The 25642-nt window shown below is 40.9% G+C and overlaps 1 protein-coding gene across 1 annotated transcript in view; it reads left to right on the top strand.

The window, feature by feature from the left end:
* The first annotated feature begins 879 nt into the window (after positions 1–879).
* The window catches only part of gabra2b (gamma-aminobutyric acid type A receptor subunit alpha2b), a 29240-nt gene continuing 4477 nt past the window's right edge, over positions 880–25642 (top strand). Inside the window, exons 1-7 of the mRNA XM_031858168.1 lie at positions 880–1416; positions 1860–1965; positions 3939–4054; positions 12668–12735; positions 15627–15847; positions 16732–16814; positions 17718–17882. Of these exons, the coding sequence (XP_031714028.1) occupies positions 1895–1965; positions 3939–4054; positions 12668–12735; positions 15627–15847; positions 16732–16814; positions 17718–17882 (724 nt within the window). The 5' untranslated portion in view covers positions 880–1416; positions 1860–1894. The remainder of the gene's footprint in view (positions 1417–1859; positions 1966–3938; positions 4055–12667; positions 12736–15626; positions 15848–16731; positions 16815–17717; positions 17883–25642) is intronic.

Raw genomic sequence — 25642 nt, 5'->3', positions numbered from 1 at the left:
CCCCCCCCCCCCCCCCCCCCCCCACACACACACACACACAGAGAAAAACACCAGTTCATTGAATCCAATTTATGTTTTTATCCGTTTTTTGATTGATTGAATGTGATACTGTACATGAGATCAATAGTGGCCATTTCTTTACATTTCAGATATTGGTCCAGTGTCCAGAGTTTGACATAACATTATGATTGAAACATGTTGCCGCTTTAAGGTGCTGTTAGTGCACTAAACACAGACATTAATCCGTATTTCGGTGGAGTCAGCATCCCATGGGCAAATTGCTATAAGTTAAAGGCTTTTCCATTCCACTAAATATACAAGTGCAAATCATCAGATCATCGTTTTTGGTGTAAAAGACAGAAAAATATTTGAAGAAAAAAAGAAATAAAACCACAAGGACGCTTAATGCTAACAGATGGCATAAATGCAAAACAAAAAGGTGCTTTTTAAAATGAACCCGGTTTACTTTGGACTTTGGCGTTGTGTGAACTTGCACGAACACAGATATACAATTTCATTCAACTTAAAAAAATCAAACAATTTACTCATTCATGGGTGGTTGACAACTAAAATCGATGTATGTGTGTGTGTGGGGGGGGGGTTTGCCCTTTTTTTCAGGTTGGAGCAGCAGCCCCTTAAAATGCCTGTGTGCGTCCCTGTCGCAGCACACCTGTCTCACCCAAAATGGTTGAACCCACGGAGACTCCATTTCCAAACGAGCCGTTTCCCTCACTATGCGACGAAGTCGGACTGTTAGCATGATCGATATGGCCCTGTGTGTATACTGACTGCGAGTGGACACAACATTCATTTACACCTTCACACACCAAGGAGAAGGAAGGAAGGAAGGAAGGAAGGAAGGAAGGAAGGAAGGAGGCTCAGTGCATACGAAACTGTCTCTAGGACCCAGTGTTCCTCCTCCTCACCCTTTGTAGTGTGTGTGTGCGTGTGCGTGTGTGAGTGTGCGTGTGTGTGTGTGTGCGTGTGTGTGTGTGTGTGGAGATGAGGGAGACTGAGATGTGCTTCTTGCCTATCACGAATCACATCGAGCTTTTCACCAGCTGAGGGGGAATGCTGAACAGGGCAATTTGACGCCAGGATCAGCTCCCCACAACTGCTGCTTTTTTTCATTTATTTATTTATTTAAAAAAAGAAGCTTTTATTTCATTTCAGTCCATCTCATTAATATCATATACATTTTTTTGGGTTCATTTTTGGGACACTATGAAAGCCAGTGCGTTTCGGCTGCATTCCTGCTGCTGGCCGGGACTATGATTTATCAGTGCTCGCAGCTTTGTTCTCATGACACACTTGCACTCATTCAGTCTCATCAAAACAGCAGAGAGCGGTGATTTCTCTTTAACTTTCTTGCATCTTCGACGAATCCGGCTGCAGCAGGTACTTTCTGCACTTGAGGTGAGTCTGTTTTATTATTATTTTTTAAAATAAAAGTCCCCCCTCAGACACAAAGGAAAACGATTATTTTATTATTATTTATCATGCGGGAAAGCGTGGGAACGGATCTTGATCCCACATTTTTATTATTGGTTATTTTCTGCATTTTTTTGTATTCTTTTTTCTTGTTGTATCGTCTAAAATCGGTGACACGCGGCTTCAAATCGGTGTACCGACTTGATCCAGTATTTCTGGTAACAGTAACGTTCAGTGAGTGCAGGCGTGGGACGTGAATACTAATTGCTGCCAGTTGCTGTCTCTGCTGCCGCTTCTCCGTCTATTTATTTATTTATTTTTGCTCGCGTGTTGAAGGGAATCCCCAGAAACAAGTGATGGATGCAATGACTGTATGGGTCACATATGAATCCCGCTGGCGGTCTAAACTGAGCCTTCATTCATGACAGCGGCTGTCCTGCTGCGTGTAGGTGTCGGAGCAGCCATGTGGAGCAGAGAGAGCGCTCCTCCACTTCTCGTCTGCCTGCTGGCGCTCACAGCTCTCTGGAAAACCAGGTGAGTCTTTTTGAACGGGAGACGCCTCGAGGATCACTCGCTGCGTTTATGGAGGAGAGGAGACTGGAGGTATCCATTTATCAAGGTTTATTTTTTTATCACACCGGACTCATTATCAGCGGACACTCAATGCGCAGGAGGAGAGGCAGTTATCCTGTCCTCAGAGTGAGCATACAGATAACCCGCAGGGCATGTGGGTAATTATCTCGCCTATTGCAGGCGTAGTACAATTTATAATATAGGCCTTACGGTTATTAGGTATTACACATTCCATAGACCAGCTTGAGTTTTATTATCTGTAACAGGGTATTCGTGTTTTTAATAGCCTAGAATAATAGCTACAGCCGATATATGAACCTTGAAGATTGACCTGTGTTTTAAGGATAATGCATCTATCAATACATTGTATTGACAAATATACATCTATAAGGCCTAATTATTTTAAATTGATACATCTAAAAAAAAATTAAAAAAAAGTGTCAAACCTGCTTTGCCCCCATAATTTTTGATACACCCACTGTTTCATGAGAGGACATCTCACATTATCACACGAGGTGTAAAGGTGTCTTTTGAGAGACAATTGGGAGTGACAGTTTAGGTCACTTGAGAGCTCACACTAGATGACAGTTGACAAAAGAAAGAAACAGCTGATGTCAGAGGCACAAGAGGCAATTTAAAAAAAGAAAAAGACAAAAAAAAGGCCCACTGAATCCATAACGCTATCGTACAATGTCCCTATTGTTCTAAAACCGTGTCCATCGGCAAGTGCTTGGCTGCAGAGGCCTTACGTCACAGTCGTAAAAGCGCAGCTGTAAATAACACAAGTAATTACGTTGGGATTCTGCCTGGCTGCTCGTACTTTACAGTGTTACGGCCTACAAGGTGGCTCACCTTGCAGCCATTTTGCCACAATTAAAACTTCACAACCAGCCAGGAGGCTGGAGGTCCTTACAACATGCCATGAAAATGGCATAATTAATTCTCACCAAAAAAGCATATAAGTATCGTATATGTATGAGATGATATAGTTAGAAAAATGTCTTGTACAAAATGTTAACGTATAGCAATGTAACCTGCTTTTATTTCGTTTTTTTAGCTAACACTAGCTAAATTAAGGCTAGCTGGCTAATTTCCATGCGAGCCTTGAAGGCTAGTTAACTAGCAAGTTAACTAGCTAGTTAGCCAGCTAACGTTAGAATGCTAATGTTAACACCGATGTTTAGGGATACATGTGAAGGTTTAAATTAGCATTTGCTCACACATGCTAATGCAGGTTTGATGCTAACAGAGCTGCAAAAAAACCAGCTGGCTGTGCTGATATGGGTGTAATTTACACTGTGGCAAAGATGTCGCTATATAAGAGAACATACTGTACTAGAAAAAAATAAATTAAATCTTCCTCTCCTATTAGGTTATAACCAAAGGCTGTATATAAGAAGGGTAGAACATTGTAAGTAGGCTACATTAATCCAGCACTTTCTCTGATGGCAATTAGAGAAATGTGGTCCAAACAGAAAATATCCAGATGTGTAAAATTATCAATATTGTATGGACATTCCCTGCTTAAAGTAAAACATGCCTATAACCTGTGGCTTTTACACTAGAGCTTTCAACAGTGGTGAATACGTCAAGCTTTAATGTAGGTTCTGATCTGAATTTATTTACCATGGATCTCTAGCTCTGATTACATTTGCATATTCAGTTGTGTTTTGGCTCCAAGATCAGATGGCTCACAAACGTTCTGCCTTGAACTGGGTCATCCATGTGGATGAGGAACACTGTGTGTGTGTGTGTGTGTCTGTGTGGGCATGTATGAAGTCTCTGCCAGATAATGACGACCCCCTTTTCCCAATACATCAGGCCTCTGTGGGAAACACAGTTATGAGTCTAAATACATTTAAAATGTAAACAAACTAATTCCTGTTTAAGTGTCCCTTTGGTGGTCACATTGTTATTGTGTGTCCGTGGACCAGGTCAGTGAATGCCGATACCACATCTGATGCCTTTAACACCAACATCACCCTGTTCACACGTATCCTGGACAGCCTGCTGGATGGATATGACAACCGTCTACGGCCAGGTCTTGGTGGTAAGGAAATGATCTTATTGACGTACAGAACTTTATTATTTAATATCTGTACTTTTTACATGTGGCTATCTAACTTGTGCGCTCCCATTTAGCATGAAACAGCACTTTTTTTAAAATGCTTGATTGCTCATGTGGAGTGAGAACACTTCATTTAACATCAGATTTGTAGTACTGATGACCTTTGGCAACAATCCCCTCAAGAGTAAACTGACAAACACACTCAGTGCACAAAACATTCAGGTTATATAACACTCAATCCACTTCCTGGAAAGTAACAGCAGCCAAACTGACCGCATTTAACCCCGCAGAGGGCTGCATTCTCGCCGGAATTGTTCCGTAAAATCGGAGGCAATAAAGTGTGGGTGCAGTGTCAGTTGAGCTGCATGGTTGTAATGCTGGTTTGGCTGAAGGGACATGGTTGAATTGATGTCAAAGTGAAAACGTTGGAACTTTGGACCATGTTGATCTTTCTTACATCCATCGAAATTTTTAATATTTAATTTAATTTAATATTTTTAAAAGAGCAGTTTGAGTAAAATGTAGCAAGACAATTTTGTTATGACCAGATATGATCAGACCCAGAAATTGTAAGATTTGGATTTGGTTCTGGAGATGTTTGCACTTTCAAGTGTACAGCCTAAAAGCCTGAGACTGTCATTATTTACACAATGGTTAGTGTTAGTTTAATGGAAATCTGCTACACTCTAAATTGTATAGCAGCTTTGTGTGTGTTCATAGAGGTTATATACAATATATATATGGATATATATGGATGGATATATATATATCCATATATCTATGGACATACAGAACTTTATAATTTAATATCTGTACTTTTTACATGATGCTATCAAACTTTTGCGCTCCCATTTATTATGAAACAGCACGTGTGCCTTTTTTTGAAATGGTTGGTTGCTCATGTGGAGTGAGAACACTTGATTTAACATCAGATTTGTAGTACTGATGACCTGCTGGTTTGGCTGTAGGGACATGGTATATGTCAAATGAAAAATAGAACCATGTGGTGTCTATACAATAATGATTTTCCTGAGCTTCTGTGAGGTTTGATACATTTCAAGCTGCAGAAACATGACAGGCTTTCGGAACTCTTCACTCTCTGCAGAAGATGGCGCCTTTTGTGGTGCTGATAAGAATCATGTCCTCTCTTGTGGCCTCAGTGGGCCTCTCCATCCTCACTCTCCCATCATCCTCCATGTTTGGCATCTCATTTCCAGCTTGGCCCCGTCACCCCAAAGCTGAACTCCTCCCTCAGGATTTGGTGCCATTTGAAATTCAAATTCCTGGGGCCATCAGCCCAGTCCAGGAGCTGCCATATGGGGAGCAGACCTCCTTTGGCTTGGCAGCACTCAGCCTGTACAGCTGGACCTACAGTTATGGTGCTGCTAGCTTATTCACTGTGGAGGAGAAGACGACATGTTTGGCCTGTGACAACACTGTAGCTCACTATCTTACTTTAAGACCTTTAATGATCACATTTCAAGGAATTTTCCATCAAATAGGGTTATTACACCAAAATATATACTTAATACTCTCCTAAAAAGTATGTTTCATGCCATTTTTAATTTGGCCCTGGCCCTTTTCATAATAATTGTAGTAGATTTATGCGATTGAATCAATAAAACTGTATTGATTTACACTATATTAACTCGTGATTCTCCTCCAACAGACAGCTCTGGAGGAGTGGTCGTGTTAAAGGCAGACTTCGGGGAGGATCTGAAATATAACATATATATAAAACATTAAATGAAATGCTTTCCTACCAAGTGTCTTTCAGTACCACGATTACATCCATTTTTACCAGCTTTGGCCCCAGCGGGAGCAAACCTCCTAACACTCAAAATGTAGTAGCACGCTGTAACCCACTAATGTACCCGGGTGCTACATCGAGGAGCAGAATTCCGTCCCAGAACAGGAAAGTGACATCCGATGGAGTTTTACACATTGTAGACACATTAGATCTTTATGTCTCATCTGTGGGAAGAAAAAAGACATGTTAACACCTCGCTGAGCCGGAGTTTATAACACGCTCATCACAGCTGCATGAGTGTGTTCACTCAGACATACAGTATTCTGGGACACAGTCACTTCTCATGGTTCACGTAGTGTACCACTCAAAAAATAAAATCAACGTAGCTAATATACATATATATATATGTATATTTATATATACTGTATATGTATATATGTATATGTATATATATATATATAGAGAGAGAGAGACACTGTATGTCTCTCTGTATGAATCTTCAAAGATTCAATGATTTATTTACAGCATCACTACACATTGCCTTCATACATACAGAGCGTAATACAAAATGTATTTTGACACACAGTCATTTCACTTAGTGCCTCTCTTGTCCCACGTCTCTGGACAGAATAACAGGAACACCTGTGTAATGTCATGCAATGAATCCTCAATAAAAAAAAAAAACACAAACTGCACCCTACAAATATCTCTTCCACCTCTCAGAAACAGTTCCAGGCTAAATGAAATGCGTTGCAGGGCTGTTACCACAGATTGCATTAGATCGTTCACAAAAGGTGGAGTCTGTGTTAGATGTTCTGTTGAAGACCTGCAACATTTAAACCTATCCCAGCGAGCGCTCTGCCGTGTCTTATTGCAGCGAGCAGGAGATGTGAGTTGAAACATTTCACAGATCCTACTGATAATCAAATGATCACGATGGAGAAGATGAATCTAGGGCAGAGGTTTTCAAGATGAACCCACGTGTCAGGTTTCAGCAGAGAGAGAGAAAAAAACAAACAACTGTAATCGTTTCCACAATGAGTGAATTTCTGTGTGGGTTTAGGCTGCACGTTTCTCTAGAAAATACAATATTACCACAGCCAGTTGATGGCTAACCCGGTCTATTGCCTCCAGAAACAAAACCTGTGATCCGCCCCAATATAGAGCCTATAATGTAACTACTGTGGACACAATGTTGGCCCTAACTGGTTTAACCCAGCATTTATTTTTCATACTTGTCATCTGTTTCACGTGTTGAGGCAATACCGAGCTCTTTTAAAATGCAGCAATTGGTTTCTGTCACTTTCAGTGAAATCAAGCCCGGCTGCAGAGAGTGAATGCAGAGAGCACAGTTGCTCCCACATCATCATTAGTGTGACTGCGAGGCAGCTCACTTCTGTTCATATTCACACTTCTGCTACTAATTTGTTTTTCCACCCCCCCAACAAAAATTGTCATCTAACTATGACTTCCTGCTCAGAGCTATACATTGTGTCTCAGCTTTAAAGCAAGAGTTTTATGCCAAAATCCAACTGACGCTGTCCATTTGTCGTGAGCACACAAAATATGAAACATTGTTGTTGGTTACGGGAGGTGACAAATAGAAAGTTAACAGGAAAATACAAACTCTGAAGCGTAGAAAGTACGTTTTTCACATGTCTTTCATATAAAGCCTCCCAGACTATCTTGGTCATTTGTTTAACAGTTGAATTCAATCCTAAAAACGAACATTTAAAGCTGCACGAATCAATATTTTTACACAAACACATTGGGCTCAGCTCTCACAGCTCAACACTTTTGTACTGCAAAGAGCTGAAAGGACAGGGAATATTGACCTAACAAACTGCCAGAAACACAAGTCCAAATGAACGCTAATGTTGCTTTGCGTTGACAAACAGGCAATAGTTTGCTAACGCCTATTGTTTAAAGTGTGACATAATTGTTACGTATCTCTAATATTCACTGTGGGGCTCTGGTTTTCTGAGTTCGTGCTAACTTGTGTTGTTTGGTTGGGTTTTGTGGAACAATTATGTTGTTTGCACTACGAGTGATATTGTGATGCCCTTTGGTTGGGTTGGTTGATTCTTTAATCTATAATCTTGGTGTCAAGGGGACTATTGCTGCCCATGCAACTAGTAGAACCTCAAAATCTGCTCATCAGCGCTAAAGGCTAGCAACGCTACACAGAAACACCAAGCGCAGCACTTCACCTACAGCACAATAGATCAGGTGTTAAAGACATTTAACCTGGACTCTACTGATACCCATCCAGCCGTACAATATTGGGTTTTTGCTGATGCGCTTTATCTCTGTCCACACTGTCAAGGGTTAAGTTGGCGTTTGGATAGTTGCCCGGCGGGAGGCACTGTAACCCTAACACAGACAAGTTTTGCCTGACCAATAAAACATGGTTCAGCAGGTCTGTACAATATGATTCAGAAGATATAAAAAGCACATGTTTGTGACTGTTGCTGCTGAACTTTAGGTATTGTCCTTGTTCCTGTAAATAAGCGCCCTGACGTCCTCCGGCATTAAATGCACTCTGGATGTTTTTAAACAGTAAACAGAGATTTTCCCCGAGGGCTGTGCTTTTATAGGTTTGCTACCGTGAGGATGCAGCATTTGTACAAATATGGTTAGTTTTGCTTGGGAATTTGCTCCACTCATGCAATGCAAATGGACTGGAGCTGTCATGTGGTGGTGGATTATGGTTCTCTACAGACCTCTGTTTATTGTTTATTCTTGTGGGGTTTTTTCTTTTTGTATAGAGCGGTGATTCTTATGTCGCTGCACACAGCTGTGGCCGGAGGCATGATGCTTTCATGTTGTCCGTTTGTACCATTCTCGTGAACTTAGTATCTCAGGAAGGCATGGGAGGAATTTCTTCAAACGTCTACTCTGACACAAATGACAACAAGCCTGCATATAGGCCTGCATATACTGTATATAAGCACACTTACAAAGAACAACGACCAAGCGACAGCTACTCAGGTGAAATCCATATAATCCGTACAAAACATCATATCAAAATGTATAAATGATTATCTGGTAATATCAACAAACCCCAAACATGAACAAATGAGGATCAACAACACACAATAAACATTTCATAAGAGAAAACAGAGCTTGATAAATGTGAAAGAGGTCAGATTTCGGATGTGCAGATATGCAGAATAACTAGAAAACAACATAAATATAGAAGAATTACATCAACAACACAAAACAGTGAAGCAATGCTTTGGAACGCACAAAATATCTAAAGAAAACATAACTTCTCAAAATGACTTAGGGTAATAATTTGGTGAAAATGCACAGTAAAATAATAAATAAATGTAATAGAAAATGCCCCGGGTAGGACAAGGCAAACCACGAGACTCAGCAAATACAAAACAAATATTATTTATTCAAAAACCTTGATAACTAGACTCCTGTTGAATACTAACATAGAATTAATAGAGTATTTTGCTCCAACGCACTTGTCTGAATTCAGTCAAGCAAAAAATGTTTTCATGTAAAATAAATGATGTTTCAGAGATCGAGAGAGATGTTTCAAAAAACAATGACTGATCATGATTATGGCACTATTGGCTGTCCCTGACACCACTCCCTATACTGTCAATATATATACTAAATAGTGTGTCAAATGGCTCTCATATCTTTATATCTCATATGGACTGGTTGTGGTCTAAATGTACTTTTTTTTCTTCTATTTTCACACTACATGGTTGCAGAGATGGGCAGTATTTCTATTACTTGTATTTGAAATACGTATTTCAATTACTTTTGAGTATTTTGTAATTTGTATTTGATAGGGCCGATAAAAATCGAACGTAATTTGTAACAAAATACTTTAGAGTGGAGTAATTTTGTATTTAAAATACTCAAAATACTTTCTCCACGAATCAAAAAACTGTTCACGAGTTCAGTCCTCAGATCTTCAAGTTCAACGGATTGTCTGTCAAGGTAAATATTTTATCTGAGTGTGACAGATGTTAACTAGCTTGATGTATAATTGATGTCTGGGTCTGGCTACATAGCCTATTGTATACACATGGTGATGGTTATAATATTAAGCTAGCGATCGATGCTAACATGCTAATGATGCTAGCATGCTGTCTAGGCTAGTGCATAGCCAGTGTTTAGCAAGTTAACTTATCAGTTGAGTAGCTGGCTATATAGGAAGAGGGAGATTGGGAGCTTGTATGTTCATGATAACCTTATCAAGAGACGTCTGACCATCTAATCTTGCACTGTATTACAATTTATGCTGTATCTTCTCAATGTGAATGTCATAATGCCATATCAATTACTGGCAGATAATATAGTTCACAGTTAGCCAGGCTATGTCAGTAGATGTCCATTTGTTAAAAAAAACTAAAAAACATTAAATATCCAATTTATTTTATTTAAAAGGCATATTATGAAAGTATTCTTAGTTTTATTATTTCATACATTCTTCAGTTGGCCAGGTGGACAACATGTCACAGCAAGATGATGTTCAAGAAGGACCATCAACAAGCACAGATGTGCTTAGTTACACTGACATGTCTATGACTGTTCGTCCTTTTTGTGGGGTTCACTAGAGCTTTGTGTACATGATATATAATTATATTATATTATATAGCCCAAACCTGAATGCTCTGCTATACCAAATTGTGAGAAAAAGGAAAATCCAGAAAAAAGTATTTCCTATATTTTAAATACAAAATACATGTATTGTATTTTGTTACATTTTCTGGCACCAGTATTTTGTATTTTATTTTGATACATTTATTTGAGGGGTATTTTGTATTTTGTATCAAAATACATTTTGATGTATTTTTGCCCATCTCTGCATTGTTGCAGTCTCTAGGATAGTGACCGTAAAACTACTTCTTACGTTGCACTGTGGGATAATTTTAGTCCAATATTCAAGACACACAAGAAAATGGCCAACACACAATATAAAGGACCATAATAGTGAACACATTCAGACACAGCCACTGAGTACTCACTGTACTAAGGTACAGTACACCCCAATGATAAAACACACCACATTGTAGCAGAAGACGCAGTGCAGTACAACCGTGTTTAGTGTCAAACATGGTTTTTACAGAGATGGCGGTTTTTTTCCGTGTGGCTCCACAAAGAGCATTTCTCTTGAAATAAATCCAACTAATGGAAGCCGCTGTGAGCCATAGTAAAAACCTAATCATTTTAAATCAGCCTGATGCACATACAAAGGCCTGGTTTACATACAAAAATGCACCCCGCCGTATGTCCCGCTAAATGGATTGCACCTATTACCCGGCAACCTGCCACTTCCATTTGATTTACATTACCTTATAAATAAGAAAGCATTTTCATAATATGTCCTGTTGGACTTGAATGGCGGCTCGCCTCTCCACGCACGCGAGCACTTTGCCGAGGAGTAATGATCCCTTTAGATTGTATGTGAGACGCTGTTTGCGGTGTAGTACAGAGTGTAGAGTAAAACGTGAAAGCTTTTTGAATTGACCGAGCGTGAGAGATGGAGCTTCAGTAATTATTGAAGAGACAGAGTGTAGAGACAACGAATGGACCCGATGCGGCAGCGCTGATGCACGTAGCACATTATCCCTCGAAAAGGAAGCATACGAGAGCTTTGCTCTTCCTATCTGTTACGTCAGCGTGAACATTTAGGCCATGTTTTATAGACGCTCACAATCATAGCTTAGGCCTACATGTCGCTGTGGCTCACTAAATCTGATCTTACAAAGAGCTGCCATTGAGTTGACTCGCACAGGTCACACATAGGTGAACCGAGGCTGTACATGACTCATCTGATAGGCAAACACATGACATTGGAAAAAAAAAAAACACCAATGATTTATCAACAGCAGATTTGTCATTCGTCATGGGTCGTTAGGCGGTGTGTAACTCGAAGAAAAAAATGACATCTTTAATTACTGAACTCTTGCTGCATGTTCAGAAGATGATGGATTTACTTACATTTATGAATTCTGTCGACTTTCCTTTCTGTTTGTTATTTGAAGGCACAATGAGTCGTGTTTGTCGGTTGTGGTTTGTAAACGACATTGAAAGTCGGGCCCCTCTCCCGGCTCACCGACACTAGAGGTGCTCACCAGCGGGTCAAAGCAAACCCCAGATTCACTCCTGTTTTGGAACAATCTTTGTATTTGTCGCTATATTTCTCGCAAAATCCTAACAGCAAATGCGGTCTGATTCTTCTGCAAACACTTGTTGAGCAGCTACTTTGTCAGAAATGCAACAGAGGACTCAATGCTGTTCCTGTTCACAGTGCAGCCAAACAAAGTTCTGCTGTCTTGATACAGAATAAAGTCAATATTTGCTGTTTTACACCATGCAAACACAAATGCCTTTCCTGTGACGTCTTCACAATAAAAGCCAGAACAGTAACTTCATAAATCTCTCATGAGGTTGTAGGACAGTGAACTGCGTTGGTAGGTAGTAGTTGTGAATGGCGGACTCCGCCACTGAAGATGAAAATAACTTCACATTACAGAACATTAAATGGCAGTTGCAGAACAATAGGTAGACCATAGAAATTTTGGATTGATGTTGTGAAAATCTTAGAGATTAAAACAATTAACTCTATTGTGTTGTTAAGCCCATTATAACTCAAAGGGAGATTCCTTAATTGCCTCTGAGATTCAGATTCAGATTTCCTTGCCTGTACTAACAATCTGTGACAGGTCAGAAAAAGACATTTTGTAGAAACTATGTTAAAAGAAATCTCATATTCTCCACTTGAATGCCTTTTAACTGTCTTTGTTTTTGCAGTATTCTAACGTTGTTTTACCCCTTTGGTGTGCTGATGCCTCTCGTTGTTGTCTATTATCCAGACAGGATAACTGAGGTGAAGACAAACATCTACGTCACCAGCTTTGGACCAGTTTCAGACACAGACATGGTGAGAGCAGATATTGGACATCTATTTATCATGTTTAATTATTCACCCACATCTTTGCTGCTGAAAAAACAAGACAGCACAAGAACAACACCACTCCAGAGGACAGCCTTGTACTCCCTGTTCATACTTTTGAAGAAAAGATGCCTCTTATGCTTTATTTTTAGTACCATTACGGCTTTCCCTCCTTTTATATTTGCATCATCTGCTTCTCTCTCTCTCTCTCCACACACACACACACACACACACACACACACACACACACACACACACCGCAATACTGAAGTGGGACGAGTTGTCCACACTACGGCACGATGTCTATTCATCTGACAATTTTCATCCTATAAATTATTGAAAGTCCTCTTGTTATTCAAGTCACTCCTTTGTTTATCCTGGGCTTTCCTGTTTATCATTCTGAAACCTGCGCCCACCCTCACGTCATATCATCAGCGTCCCTTCTGTTGTTGAAGACCCATTGTCCAAGTGATTGATCCATTGATTTAGCCGTTATGATGCTGGAGTTCAATGCTGTGGCCTCTGAAAGATATGTAAACTAGGAGGCACTCAGTCCAACATAAAACAGCACTTATGCGGAACAGGTCTTGGACACAATTTCATAAATTATTAAACCATAAAAATGATCTCACAGACTAAATCCCGGATCCAGATCACCACCCACATCTGATCGACTACTTTTTTTTTTATTTCAGGGCTCCTCTAAATTTCAGCCAAATCATTCCCGATGTCTCTTTTTAAATCTTAAAATCTTAATCTTGCAAACAAACAAATGGACGCAGGTCATCACTCAGTAATGTAGCTACAGCCAGTAAAGCTTATAACCCAAGAAGTAGGCTACTAATATGTCCGAATTAAAAAGAAAAATCCATTTCCATCATCTTAATGTATATTCAGGTTTGAAAAAGTATAATATTATTCATTCCTAAATAAAATCAACATTATGGTATAACAAAAAGATTTATTGCATCCTGGCAGGGCCTGGAATATGTTCTCCTCTGACCTGATTGAGTTATGGAGAAACTGTAGAGCAATTCAGCTGATTGCTGAGGTGGTCCTGCTTTATCAGATTTATATGATTTATAGGCGGTCTACTGAAAGCCAAAGCAGGGAGATGAAAGTAGAAGAAGAAAAATAAGAAAAAGTCCCGTATTTAGCTTCAAACGAGCAACAGCCAAACAAAGAGGTCAAAGGTTTACAGTTTACAGTTAGAGGCAAAAAAAGCTTTATTGTCTTTGGCTGCAGTTTGATACAGAACAACATACTAGCTGTGGTCTGTGTAGTAACAGCACGTCTTAATGATAATTCCATTGTATTTAGAACTTTAACGGAGCAAGAATCCCAAGCAGTGAGGCGATCGGACAGGTTTTATAGGAAACAGTAAGTCTGGAGATGTTTTATGTGTCTCTCAATACTTTGCGACGTCCCTGCACTCAGCCCTGAGCCCACATGGTAATACAGAGGAAATAAATCTTTATAGACAGGTCCCAGATATAAAGTTTAATTAAAAAAATGTATAAAAAAGCTCAGTAATTTCCTAAAACAGCTGAGCACTGTAGTTTTTAGCAACAGGAGGAAATAGTGCATTTGTTGGGGGACTATTTTCATTCACAGATTAATACACATTTGACCAGTGAGTATTAATGGAAGCACAACATTGAATGTGGGATTGACTCAAAATATACAACAGTGCCAATGTTGACCATAATGAAGGAACATGTTGCGCAGTGCAGTGGTGTGGCTAGTGAATGGGACTTTGGGTCTGCCGCTCAGAATTATAAGCAACAACATGCTTTAGCCACGCAGACAATACATGGGATTGTTGTTGGTTTTGGTTTGTTGACGATAAGAAAAAATATAAAGGGGCTTCCTTAAAGGGGCCCCGTGAATTCGGTCTTTCCTGTCCCCTACAATATCACAGAATGTAGCCAAAATTGTCTGGAAGGGGAAACACAGGCAACAGTTAGATTATAGCCAAACTAAACTGTGACCAACTGTACCACACAGTATAATTGTGCATTGAGGGATTATTTGTGACATTTTAGGTGCATTCATTTTCCACTTCAAATTAAATGTTTTATATTATTAGTGCTTCAGTTGGCTTGTTTACACTTGTCTGATCACCTGACTGCTCATATTTCCTCTCCTGATCAGTTTTTTTTTAAGCAATGTTGCTGTGTTCCCACATCTCAAGTACCTTTATGAGTAAAACGTTATTACCCCTTATATTAAAAATACAAAAAAATAGACCCAAATTGTGATAAACCTTCACTGTAATGAGCTGCTGCCACGCCCTAAAAGAAAGGCTTTAGTTTTGGTTTCGGTGGACAGTTTCAGTGTCCCACAATCTAAATGTCAGAGGCCTTTCAACTGTGACAAGAAAAACACTCTGGAGGAATTTATCTCCGTCTCACGCGCGTGGATCACACCGGCACTCGCGCACTCGCTCTCACGCGTGCACACATTTCCCAGTGCAGCGCATTCTGCCCTAAACCTTTTCTTTTTGCGTGGCTTCTTTGGACAACAGAGGGATTGTAGGTCAAGGGGTTGTCTTGGCCTCGGAGTCAGCTTAGGAAAACAGCGGCTCAGAGAGCTGAGAGGAACACGGCGAGTCCGGAACTCACCTTGATGGAGCTTTGACAAATAGAGAGAGCCTTCCAGTGCACAGGTTTTAAAGTGGCAGGTGAAGTCAGTCGTGAAGCGCTGCTGCTTGTAGGCTCCGATGAAACAGGGCAGAGGAAAGTGCCCTGTGTTTTATTTAGCTTTTTTTTTCCAGCGGAAATAGGACTCATGTTCATATGGTGGAAAGCTGAAGCATAAAAATAAAGTAATAATACAGTTTGATTATTTATTCATGTATCCCCCCCCTCTGCCCACAGGAGTACACCATAGATGTTTTCTTCCGGCAAAGCTGGAAGGATGAGAGGTTGAAATTTCACGGACCAATGAATACTCTGCCCCTCAACAACCTGATGGCCAGTAAGATCTGGACTCCGGACACCTTCTTCCACAATGGGAAAAAGTCCGTGGCTCACAACATGACCATGCCTAATAAGCTGCTGAGGATCAAAGATGATGGGACTCTGCTGTACACCATGAGGTAATTCAAGTCCATGTAGCGTGTCTCAAGAGACAGTCACAAAGTTGTGTCTGTGTTTAACGCGCTGAGATGGATTTAAAAGAAATAGTGCGACATTGTAGGTAATACGCCCATTCGCTTTCTCGCCGAGAGTTAAATGAGAAGACTGACACTCATGTCTGTACGCTAAATATGGAGCTAATATGAAGCTAATATAAAGCCCATTAACTTAAAAGTCTAGCACTTAACCCCCTGTAAAAACACAACATGGCGTTTTCACTCTTTGGGATTTGTGCAGATTAAACAAAGAAGATACAACGTGCTGGTAGGCTGGTTGTGTTACCGATGGTGTGGACAGAGCCGGTCTAGCTGTTTACCCCCTATTTTTGTGCTAAGCTAAGCTAACAGGCTGCTTGCTGTAGCGTCATATTCAGCGTACAGACATGAAATTGGTAGCTTACTCTCTAACTTGGACGAGACACCTTGAATGCTAAAGCTTACACGTAAAAGTAGGCCCACAAGCGCTACACAGTCAATGTTCAAATAAATTCTTTATGCATCCTATTTCATGGAACTTCTCTCATCTTTTGGTTAGCGTGCCTTTCAAGAGAATCAATTTGAATGATAAGCCATTGGAAGTTATTTTCACAGCGCTTGAATAATGTATCGTAGCATAGTTTCTTCTCAAAGAGCTAACCTGCAACCTCACCTGCTGGTCTCTGCAGCACTGCTGAGTACAGTTAAGATGAATTATTTTTGTTTCAAGGCATCGCAGATGGGAAGCGTCTTGAATAGTGCATGAGGCTTGCGAGGCTTTCTTCTTTTTTTGAGACCGTGCCTAATCTGTGCTGTTTACTTTTCATGCATTTGCAAAGTCTCCTTAATTTTCTGTGAATTGGATGCAGGTTAACTGTGCATGCAGAGTGCCCAATGCATCTGGAGGATTTCCCCATGGACTTTCATTCCTGTCCACTCAAATTTGGCAGCTGTGAGTAACTCTGATGACGATAGCGCCCGAGGGAACTTTAAGTAAAATGCTATTTTCTTTATTTTTCCACTTATCCACAGTTCTTTGGCAAGAGTCTAAGAACTAAACCGCTGGAGTGCATGGCTCACTTTTCTGCCAGGAGTCCTGCAAATTTTAAAGAAACATGCAGCAATTAAAAAGATGTTTATAGAATAACTGACGGATAAAGGACTGATTGGAACTGTCACTGGGAAATATGGGGAAACGGACTCTGAAGTCATCCAAATATTTTATTTTGTGAATTCTAATCGGTTGTAATCACTATTTTATTGCTATGGCTTCTTTACATTTGGATGAAGAAGTTTTACTTCATGCTTTAAAAATTTGATTTAAAAACAAAGATTTATTAAGTATCAGAGCCCCAGTAGATGGTGGGTCATGTCTGAAATGCCTTGACTTCTCACATGAATTCAATGTACTGTCAATACATTCATGTGGTGGCTTATAGTATTTCACATGAAGCTCATTTATTGCAACAATACAGCAATCTGTAGCATGACATGATTGGCAGAATATTAAAAAAAAAAGTGTTTTTTTTTCTGTTTCATCAGACATTCATAAGCTAGCAGACGAGCTTTGAAATGTCCTATTCATTGTATGCTGTGACTGAAAAGGGCAAATGTCACTGTGCATGAATTGCGTGTTGGCGTTTTATGAATTCCATCGTCAGCCACTGAGAGATTTTTTTCTCTCCACAGCATTCTTCTTCTTTTTTTTCTAGAAACCCAGCTTCAAACACAATGTAGTCGGGGCTTTTCATTTGGGTCACTGAAGTAATTTCTTGAAAAATCATCAATAGCTGCGGCTGCCCCAGATTTATCCCCTATGGGTTTATCCTCTTCTTCTTTTTTTTTTTTTTTTAAGATGCGTACACAATCTCAGAAGTGACTTATGCTTGGACTCTAAATGCCTCTGACTCTGTGGTGGTGGAAGGAGAAAGCTCCCGCTTGAACCAGTACGACCTGCTTGGACAAACGGTCGGACAAGAAACTATCAAATCGAGTACAGGTAAGCTGATGTGGAGGTCCAGTTAGTAAAAGTCTAGAGTCAAATCCACCTCATCCCTCCTCCACCTCCCACTGACCTCCGTCCTCTGCAGGAAATGTTCCTCCAAATTAGAAAATGTCTCAGAAATAGCAAAGACACTGGATTTGGTATTTTCAAATACTTAAGAAAGGACAAAGCCACTCCACTGAAATAGTTTGCAAAATAGTTGCCAGCAGCAAAATGTGGATATTTAACAGCTTTTTATAGTACGCCGTTTAGCACAACACCTATGCAATCACTAACCTGAATACTGTGATGACATCTACAGCTTCAACCTGCTTCATTGTGTCTCGTCAGAAACACAAACATCTTAAATATCTCAGTTCCAAACAGCTTGAGTGGGAAAATCAAACTGTGAGGATGTTGCGCTTGTTTGGGTAGATGTTAGACTTGTCCACCTCCTACATGTTGCAGGAGGCGGCCTGTGGCTCGCTGGGAAACGCTTGTTACAGTTTTTTTGTTACTCACTTTATTTGGCTTGAAAAATGCAGAGAAACATTTGTTCGGGCTTCCTCTGCATGACAGAGATTCGACAAAACAGGGATTTGGCAGTCATGCATCTGGAATTCCCTACTTTGTTCCATATTTTGTGAATCTGCATTTAGCATGGCCTGGAGACCCAAAAAAAGGCAGCACGACAGGTGAGCTGCTGCTGCGACAAGCCTTTCCACTTTATAACCCCCCCCCCCCCCCTTTGGAGGACAAACATGAGCAGACATTCCAAAGCAGTGCAGTTTCTTTGGATGGATTTTGAATGAATAATAAAAAATGGAATAGATGACAGATGTTGATGCAGAATTAGACATGAGGGAGCGCATCTGTCTGTTGTCACTGTCAGAGTCTCTAACAGAGGAGCTCCAGGAGAAAAGAAGAGCTGCTGCTGCGTTCTTCAGTGATTTAAGTGCCTTACGTTTGTGCCTAAAGACACAGGAATGTCTCACAAAAGTGCAGCGATGCGTGAAATGACAAAGAAAATCTATGTTCTGGGCCCAGAACATAGATTTTCGGTGTGCATTGAAAACGTGCGTGGCATTGCACTCAAACAGACCAGCAGGAGACGTTAGCGAGGGAATCCATCAGTGACTCATTAGTGGACAGGATAATTAACTCTGGTTAAGTCTAGAGGTGTAAAACATGGACTTGAAGAACAATGACGGGATACAAAGCTTGTAGAGCTAGCCAAAAGGTTTTGAAAAAAGAAATAATTGACTATTAGCCGAAGCCCTTTCCCAAACATGGTGTAGGCCTACACGTTGTAGCGGTGTGCAGGGGGGGACGAGTAATGCTGCATTCACATGGAATCAGGCAGACGGGGGACGGTACACCAGATATCATTGTAGTGGGGGAGAGCAGGACGTTAAAATGAAAAGAAATTAGGTGAGGCTGACAGAAAATACCGTCCACCGTGACGGAATTTACAACCGGATGTTACGTATCTCGCTCACACAAGGAGAGCGTTGTTTAAGTTTGCAATAGAGTAATAAGAGCAAGTTGCATTTTATAGCTAAACATGTTGTATTCCATCACTATAGTAACGTATGGTCATGCCTGTCCTGACATTCCGTCTTGACTATTTGTGTATTTTTCCCGTGTCTGCCTGTGTCCCTGTGAAAGCAGCATGAAAGAGACACACGCCATTTAAAGAGTTTGCAGCGAGGCGTCTTCTTTATTTTCAAAAACACAAATGGAATGAACTGTTCGCTTCCCCCACTTAAACGTGAGCATGCACGGCTAACTAGCTTAATTTGACTACTTACCGCAGTAACCTCGTGCTTTTTAAAAAAATGTTTTCTGAAGGTTATGTACAGGTTTGTGAACCATATCTAGGTTAAGTGCGGTATGCTGCCTCTATAGAGGGCAGAATGCCTGCCAGGCATAAAAACAGTGACTAAAGGGAAGGGCTTAGCGAAGCGTCAATTCTTCCTCCTTCAAGTCTCCTTGTTACAGTCATTCTAAGACGTTGTGTTTTAATGCACTGAGAAATATAGCAGTAGCCAAATCCACTGCTCGTGTCTTGAAGTCTGTACAGAGCCAGATATTAATACAAAACACTTTCAACAAGCATATTGTTCACAAAGTGAATACAGAAAACAACAAACACAATTACATAGAATAATAGGCTATTGTGTTAGAAGAAAGAGATAATTAGGGCTAAAAATAGAAACTAACACATTTCTTAGACACTCAAGAAACGGGACCCGATCTTGAGTGTGCCTACTCGAGTCTATGGGTAGGGTGGGTCCTTCCAACTCGTGTCCTACAGAGGCTATAAAGAGTCCTCTCCAGCATTCCAAGAGCACACATTGGAACAGCCTGAGTGTGCCGGTATGCGGTAGGAAATGGATGTTGTTTTAATTCATTAATTTCCTGAATTTGATTTAGAATAATTCAGAACATTGAACATTTTTAGGAGGAATGATTTTGCATTCTTCAAAACAATATAAGCAGATTGAAAACATGTAGGCCTATTCAAAAATATTTGAGCAATTATTATGATTTACAAATAATTAAAACATACAGTTAATATTCTCTCCTCAAATCAACCTCCATTTAACAATCACTAACTCTGGTTTGGTCAAAGTAAACCCTTCATTCACCACGTTAGATGTGAAAAGAAACGGACGTCATGCTCTCCTCAAACAAAAGTATTTCCAATTCCAACACTTACCAACTTTGGTCAAATTCACAGAGTTGGATGTGAAAATATGCTGGCTGTAACCCGCTGTCTCTCTCCATCGCTGCCGGCCTCAGTGCTATTAATAGCTCGCTGAACTAGTCTGTAGCTGAACGACAGAAGATGCAACAAACTTTTAAATACGGCCTCGTAGATCGAATACCAGTGAAGATTCAGCAACTAGATCGGCAATTTCTTGCCTCTAATTTGTTCAGAAAACAGATTGCTGCTGAGGTGAAATAACTGAAAGTTTACTGGCATATTTCCCTTTTCCAAATCAGGGAACAGGAAACGCATGGTGCGCATACGATTGTTGGTGTTTTCAGAAACGCGGAGGATGCACACGTGTGTCCTTGAAAATCCTCAGTAGAATCAAAGGATCCTCGACATCCTTTGGACAATCCTTTGGCGAGATTCGATGAGGTATCATTCTTGAAATTCATTTGAAGGATCGTTCCTTGACTTTGAGAAACACCCTGTGTGTGTGTGTGTGTGTGTGTGTGTGTGTGTGTGTGTGTGTGTGTCTGTGTGTGTCTGTGTGCGAAGAGGGGAGGGACACCAAACTGGATATAAGTTGTGATAAATAAATGCGCATTGAGTCTGGATGTGAGTCTGTGAAGACAAAGTTGGCAGCTGTTTTCCTTTACGTGCTGAGAGTGACAAGGCATCTGATCCCCAGTGGATGGAGACTATATGATGGCACTAAGCAAATCACAGATGAACTGTGTCATTGTAAGCAGGAAATAACAGTTTGTAATGAACACATGCATTCACAGGGTGAATAAGGGAGAATAAGGACCCAGGATATGTGTTACTTAAACTTGTCTACCTTGTAGAGCTCATTTCTCATGTTTTAAGCTCAATTCTGCCATTAACTATCATGTCACATAGCAAATAGAATTGGAAAATACAGATTGACTCTGCAACATGGCTCTCCTCTCAGTAAAGCTCCCTGCTGTGGCAAGGCATGGTAGCAGAATGTGCACAGTGATAAATAACACGCAGGGACCATTGCAAATAATCCCCCGATGGTTATTAGCTTGGAAATAAACGCCCTCCAGGGTGCACACAAACAGAGCAGAACCAAAGCAGGTGGATGCTGCGTGGTGTGGAGCAGCAGCAGCGAGCACACGTCAGATGGTATCTGAGATACAGTTCTTGCAGGACAGTGATAGCAGTTTAATAATAATGGTGAGAAACGTGTAGGCGTGCTTTAATTACCCAGAGACCATATTTTGCATATTTTAGTCTACTTTGCCTAAGATCACCGCAAACCATCTTTCAAATGTTACTTTGTGAAATGTATCTTTGAATACAGACAGTTTTGTCAGTTTGTGTGTGAAAATCAGCTTGCATAACCCTAAATGAATGTATCATGTGTAGTAAATGGGCTACGACACGCAAAACCACAGGTATTGGAGGGAGTCTGTTCTGTGGTGGAAATGCGAACAATGAATATCATGAGGGAGAACGTAAAGACTGAGCAACATTTGACGATCTTGAAAGAGTTTGAGAAGTTTGTTGCTGGTGGAGGATGCTGACCTCGGCCTTATTGCCTCCAGACTTTAGCTGCAAAGTCAAGGGAGGAGCTTCAGTTGTCATTCTTGGAACTTTGTTGACGCTGAAGTTGCTACAGGAGGTATTTCAGGGTTGGTGAAAGCGTAGAAAAGGTGTCAAATCTCGACCTGCTGTCTTGATTATCGAGCAACTAAAGAAGTTTACCATATTTTACCTTCGCGTGCAGAAAATGCTTCCACCCCAGAAACACAGACTTTTTCCCCGTGCCATCTGCTCCGCCACGACTCCCTATAGGTTTCAATCTCCAGTATAGAGCGTTTCCCCAGTGACTGCGTTCCACTATCAGGGGAATCCCTGCTTCACTTTCATTGAGTAAGAGTATCCTTCCATGCTCTAAATGCTCCTATCTAGGCTAAGTGGTGTACGCTGCCTTTCGGTAGAAGGCAGAATGCCTGCCAGTGACTCTTTCTCCTGTTTAACTAGTCACTCCACATTATCTGATTGGCTGCCTTTAAATTAATTATTCATCACTAGTGTGTCAGTGTTTGGTGTAGCGTACTTGCAAACTAGGTCATTTGGCACGAACGAATGTGCTCTCGGGCTTTGCAGGCGACGGACATCTTGCATAAGCCCCCCGAACATACCGACGCACTTTTGCAAAAGTCCCACCAGTCAGCCATACGTTTATGTGCCACACACGTCGTCGTGTTGAACTCGCTACTTTAAAAAGCACTCACTGTTCCAGTTTCCATGAAGCTTGCATGTGTTGTTTGCTGTTGGTGGTAACATTGTACTCGATATTATATGATATTTATAATATATAATGTATGAAATTCCAGCAGCTTTGATATTAACGGGGCAATGTGTAAGATCTGGCCTGAATTTTAGTTTAAAAAACATGATCAACAGAATGTGAAGAGGTGCGTGTTGTGTTGCAGAGATACCTGCTGTAATGAGCTTCCCCGGCCCAGAAAGCTAAAATAAGCCCATCCTGACTTGTAATACCACTTGTTCCCTGACAGGCGATAGTGAGTCACTGTAGTTTTCTCGTTAAACCAATAAACAAACTAATCAAAGTGTTATTTTGATCAGCTCTCAGATCTTCAGCAGTTTGGTTGAGTTTTGCGTATTCTTGCCCTGCAGTCAGTTGGTATTTGTTTGTTTTTTATGATTGATGACTGTAAATTTGGTTGTTTGAACCCAATAGTAGAGGTGTACACATTGCACCGTTAATAAAGTGTTCATATACCAAAGTAGTGTATATCTGATTTGTAAAATCTACAATAACAATAACAATCTTTTAAGGTATGACGGGCAAACGGTTGCCTTTTTCACACAACTAGCAGATGTGGAGCAGCATTAGCACTCGTTTTGTGATGCGTTTCTGTCTCCCTGGCAAAATATCTGACTCTTTAGCAGCTAAATGCTTCATTTTGTTCACCAGCTAATCGCTAACTTTCTCTGCTTGTAAGTTGGTGCTGTGCTGATGAAAACCAGAGAGGGTGAACCAAAACAGTTAAAGCTGCAGTAGGAAAACCAATTTGACCTCCTGCAAATACAAGTGGCAATGTGATCCACTGTTAATGTAAAACAAAATGAAGTTCTACCTTACCCAATAAGCCAGCCTGCATTAATCAGAATGTTGATATTAACATTGACTCAAAGGACTATAATATGTAAAGGGTCACTCGTGGTGCCAAAATGCCTGTAAATGATTACGTTGCAGCCAAACTGTCCAGGGGAAGATAATGTTGCTTTGTGTCTGACGGATGTGTCTGCCATAACCACTTTAGAAGGTCTCTTATGTATATGGTGCTAGTTGCCAGTTTGTCTACTTCTTTTCATGATTTTGCCGTTTGAGGGCCAAAAAATAATCAATGCAGCTTTAACTATTGGTCTCTAAAAGAGGTATTCCACCTTTTCTTTTGAGACGCTATTGAGTTGCATGATGGGAAGACCAACTTTACCTGGACCCATACTAAGGATTAAAAGTCAAGGTATCTCAGCCTCTGATGAATCCGTACCTCGTAAGTCCCCAACCGTAGTAGTACGATACTAAATCGCTGGTGTGTCCCTTTAAGCTAGGCCTCTTAAAAAGGCCTGTACTATAAGTAAACCCTTCCCTTTAGCTCACTTGGTGTTGTTACATTATATAGATAGAGTTCAGTTATTTCAAAAGCCCTTTTAAACATCAACAGGTATCTCTTAGTGATTCATCTCAACAAGCTCTCCAGAGCTTGTCTCCTGTGTGAGAGTCAGTGTCCTCTGTCGGGACAGTCGACGCTGCCCCGGCGTGTCCTGAGTGAAGCGAGGTCTTCCCGCGGCGTCAGCGGGAGCCATTGATCTGTGGGGAACGCGACGCGATAATCATCATCATGTCATAATCTTATAACAGTCTTCCCTCTCGGTGACGCGATCACGGGCTCCTCCGGAGAGAAGTCAGCCTCGTTCCGTTCTTGCGCTTCCTCCTCTTCCTCCTCTTCCTCCTCTTCCTCCCATCCAAAACACGGGCATCGGTGCTGGCATGCAAATTCAATTACAGAAGATATAGAGCTCCACGGGGCACTGAGAGTGCATTCCACTAAATCCCAGTACCTTGGTGGAGTGAGAGTGCATGTGTGTGTGTGTGTGTTTGTGTGTGTGGTGAAAGAGAGAGAGAGAATTAGTCTTCACATAACTGCTGCAAAATGCAGGCGATACAACTACAGAGCCACGGAATAAAAAGAAGGGATAAAAAAATCTTTTGGGATTAGTCCTTGGAATTGACCCCCCCCCCCCCTTCCCTTCCCACTGCTGAAAAGGACTTTCCTCTTGCCAAGTGGCAGCGTGTATCAAGGCCTTCATTTCAGAGTCGCAGCAAATGAGCTGCTATGCTTCTCTGTTCTGTTGCCATGGAGATCACATCTTTCTCTTCTCATGTCTAATCTCGGCCTCTCTTTGAGATATCTTCCATTCGGAAGGCCCGCCTGCTACTGCAGCACTGGCACTGTTTCGCTGCCTTGTCAGCTATTAGGCTTTGCTCGGCGGCGAGGAAATCACTGCCTGCTTCTCTATGGACGGGTGGATTGTTTGATATGAAGTGTTAACAGCTGCAGTAAGGCCGTCTAATACACGTCTATGGCTGCTTTGGCATCTTAAAGCAGCATTCTCTGCAAGCGTCACATGAACATGTAATGTCAGTCTGAAGCACAAAGGGAGGCGTAGGGGTGCACTTGCTTAGTTACATTTGACTGGTAGACTGAACTCATCATAAAAGACCACTTCCTCATGCACTCAACCATCGTGGACTTCACTGACACAGGGGTACGAAGTAGTCGCTGCCAGTTTCTACCAGCCCACCTGTAGTCTGGGCCTCACTTTTAAATGATCTGAATCATGTTAGCGTTGGTAAACAGAAAATCCATTCAAAACAAAATGTCAGTATTCGAGCATTTTGCCGTGTTTGTGTTTGAAGAGTCGCGTTTTCTTTAATGGCAAGAACTTTGCCTTTCATTTGAAGAAATCTGCATTTTTACTCTTCTTGTGATAAAATATAATTTGTGATGGCAGT

The sequence above is a fragment of the Anarrhichthys ocellatus genome, unplaced genomic scaffold (assembly GCF_004355925.1).
Source record: "Anarrhichthys ocellatus isolate YVR2014 unplaced genomic scaffold, GSC_Weel_1.0 scaffold19, whole genome shotgun sequence".
NCBI lineage: Eukaryota > Metazoa > Chordata > Actinopteri > Perciformes > Anarhichadidae > Anarrhichthys > Anarrhichthys ocellatus.
The sequence above is the reverse complement of the archived record's forward strand: the minus strand, read 5'-3'. Positions and strand labels throughout refer to the sequence as shown.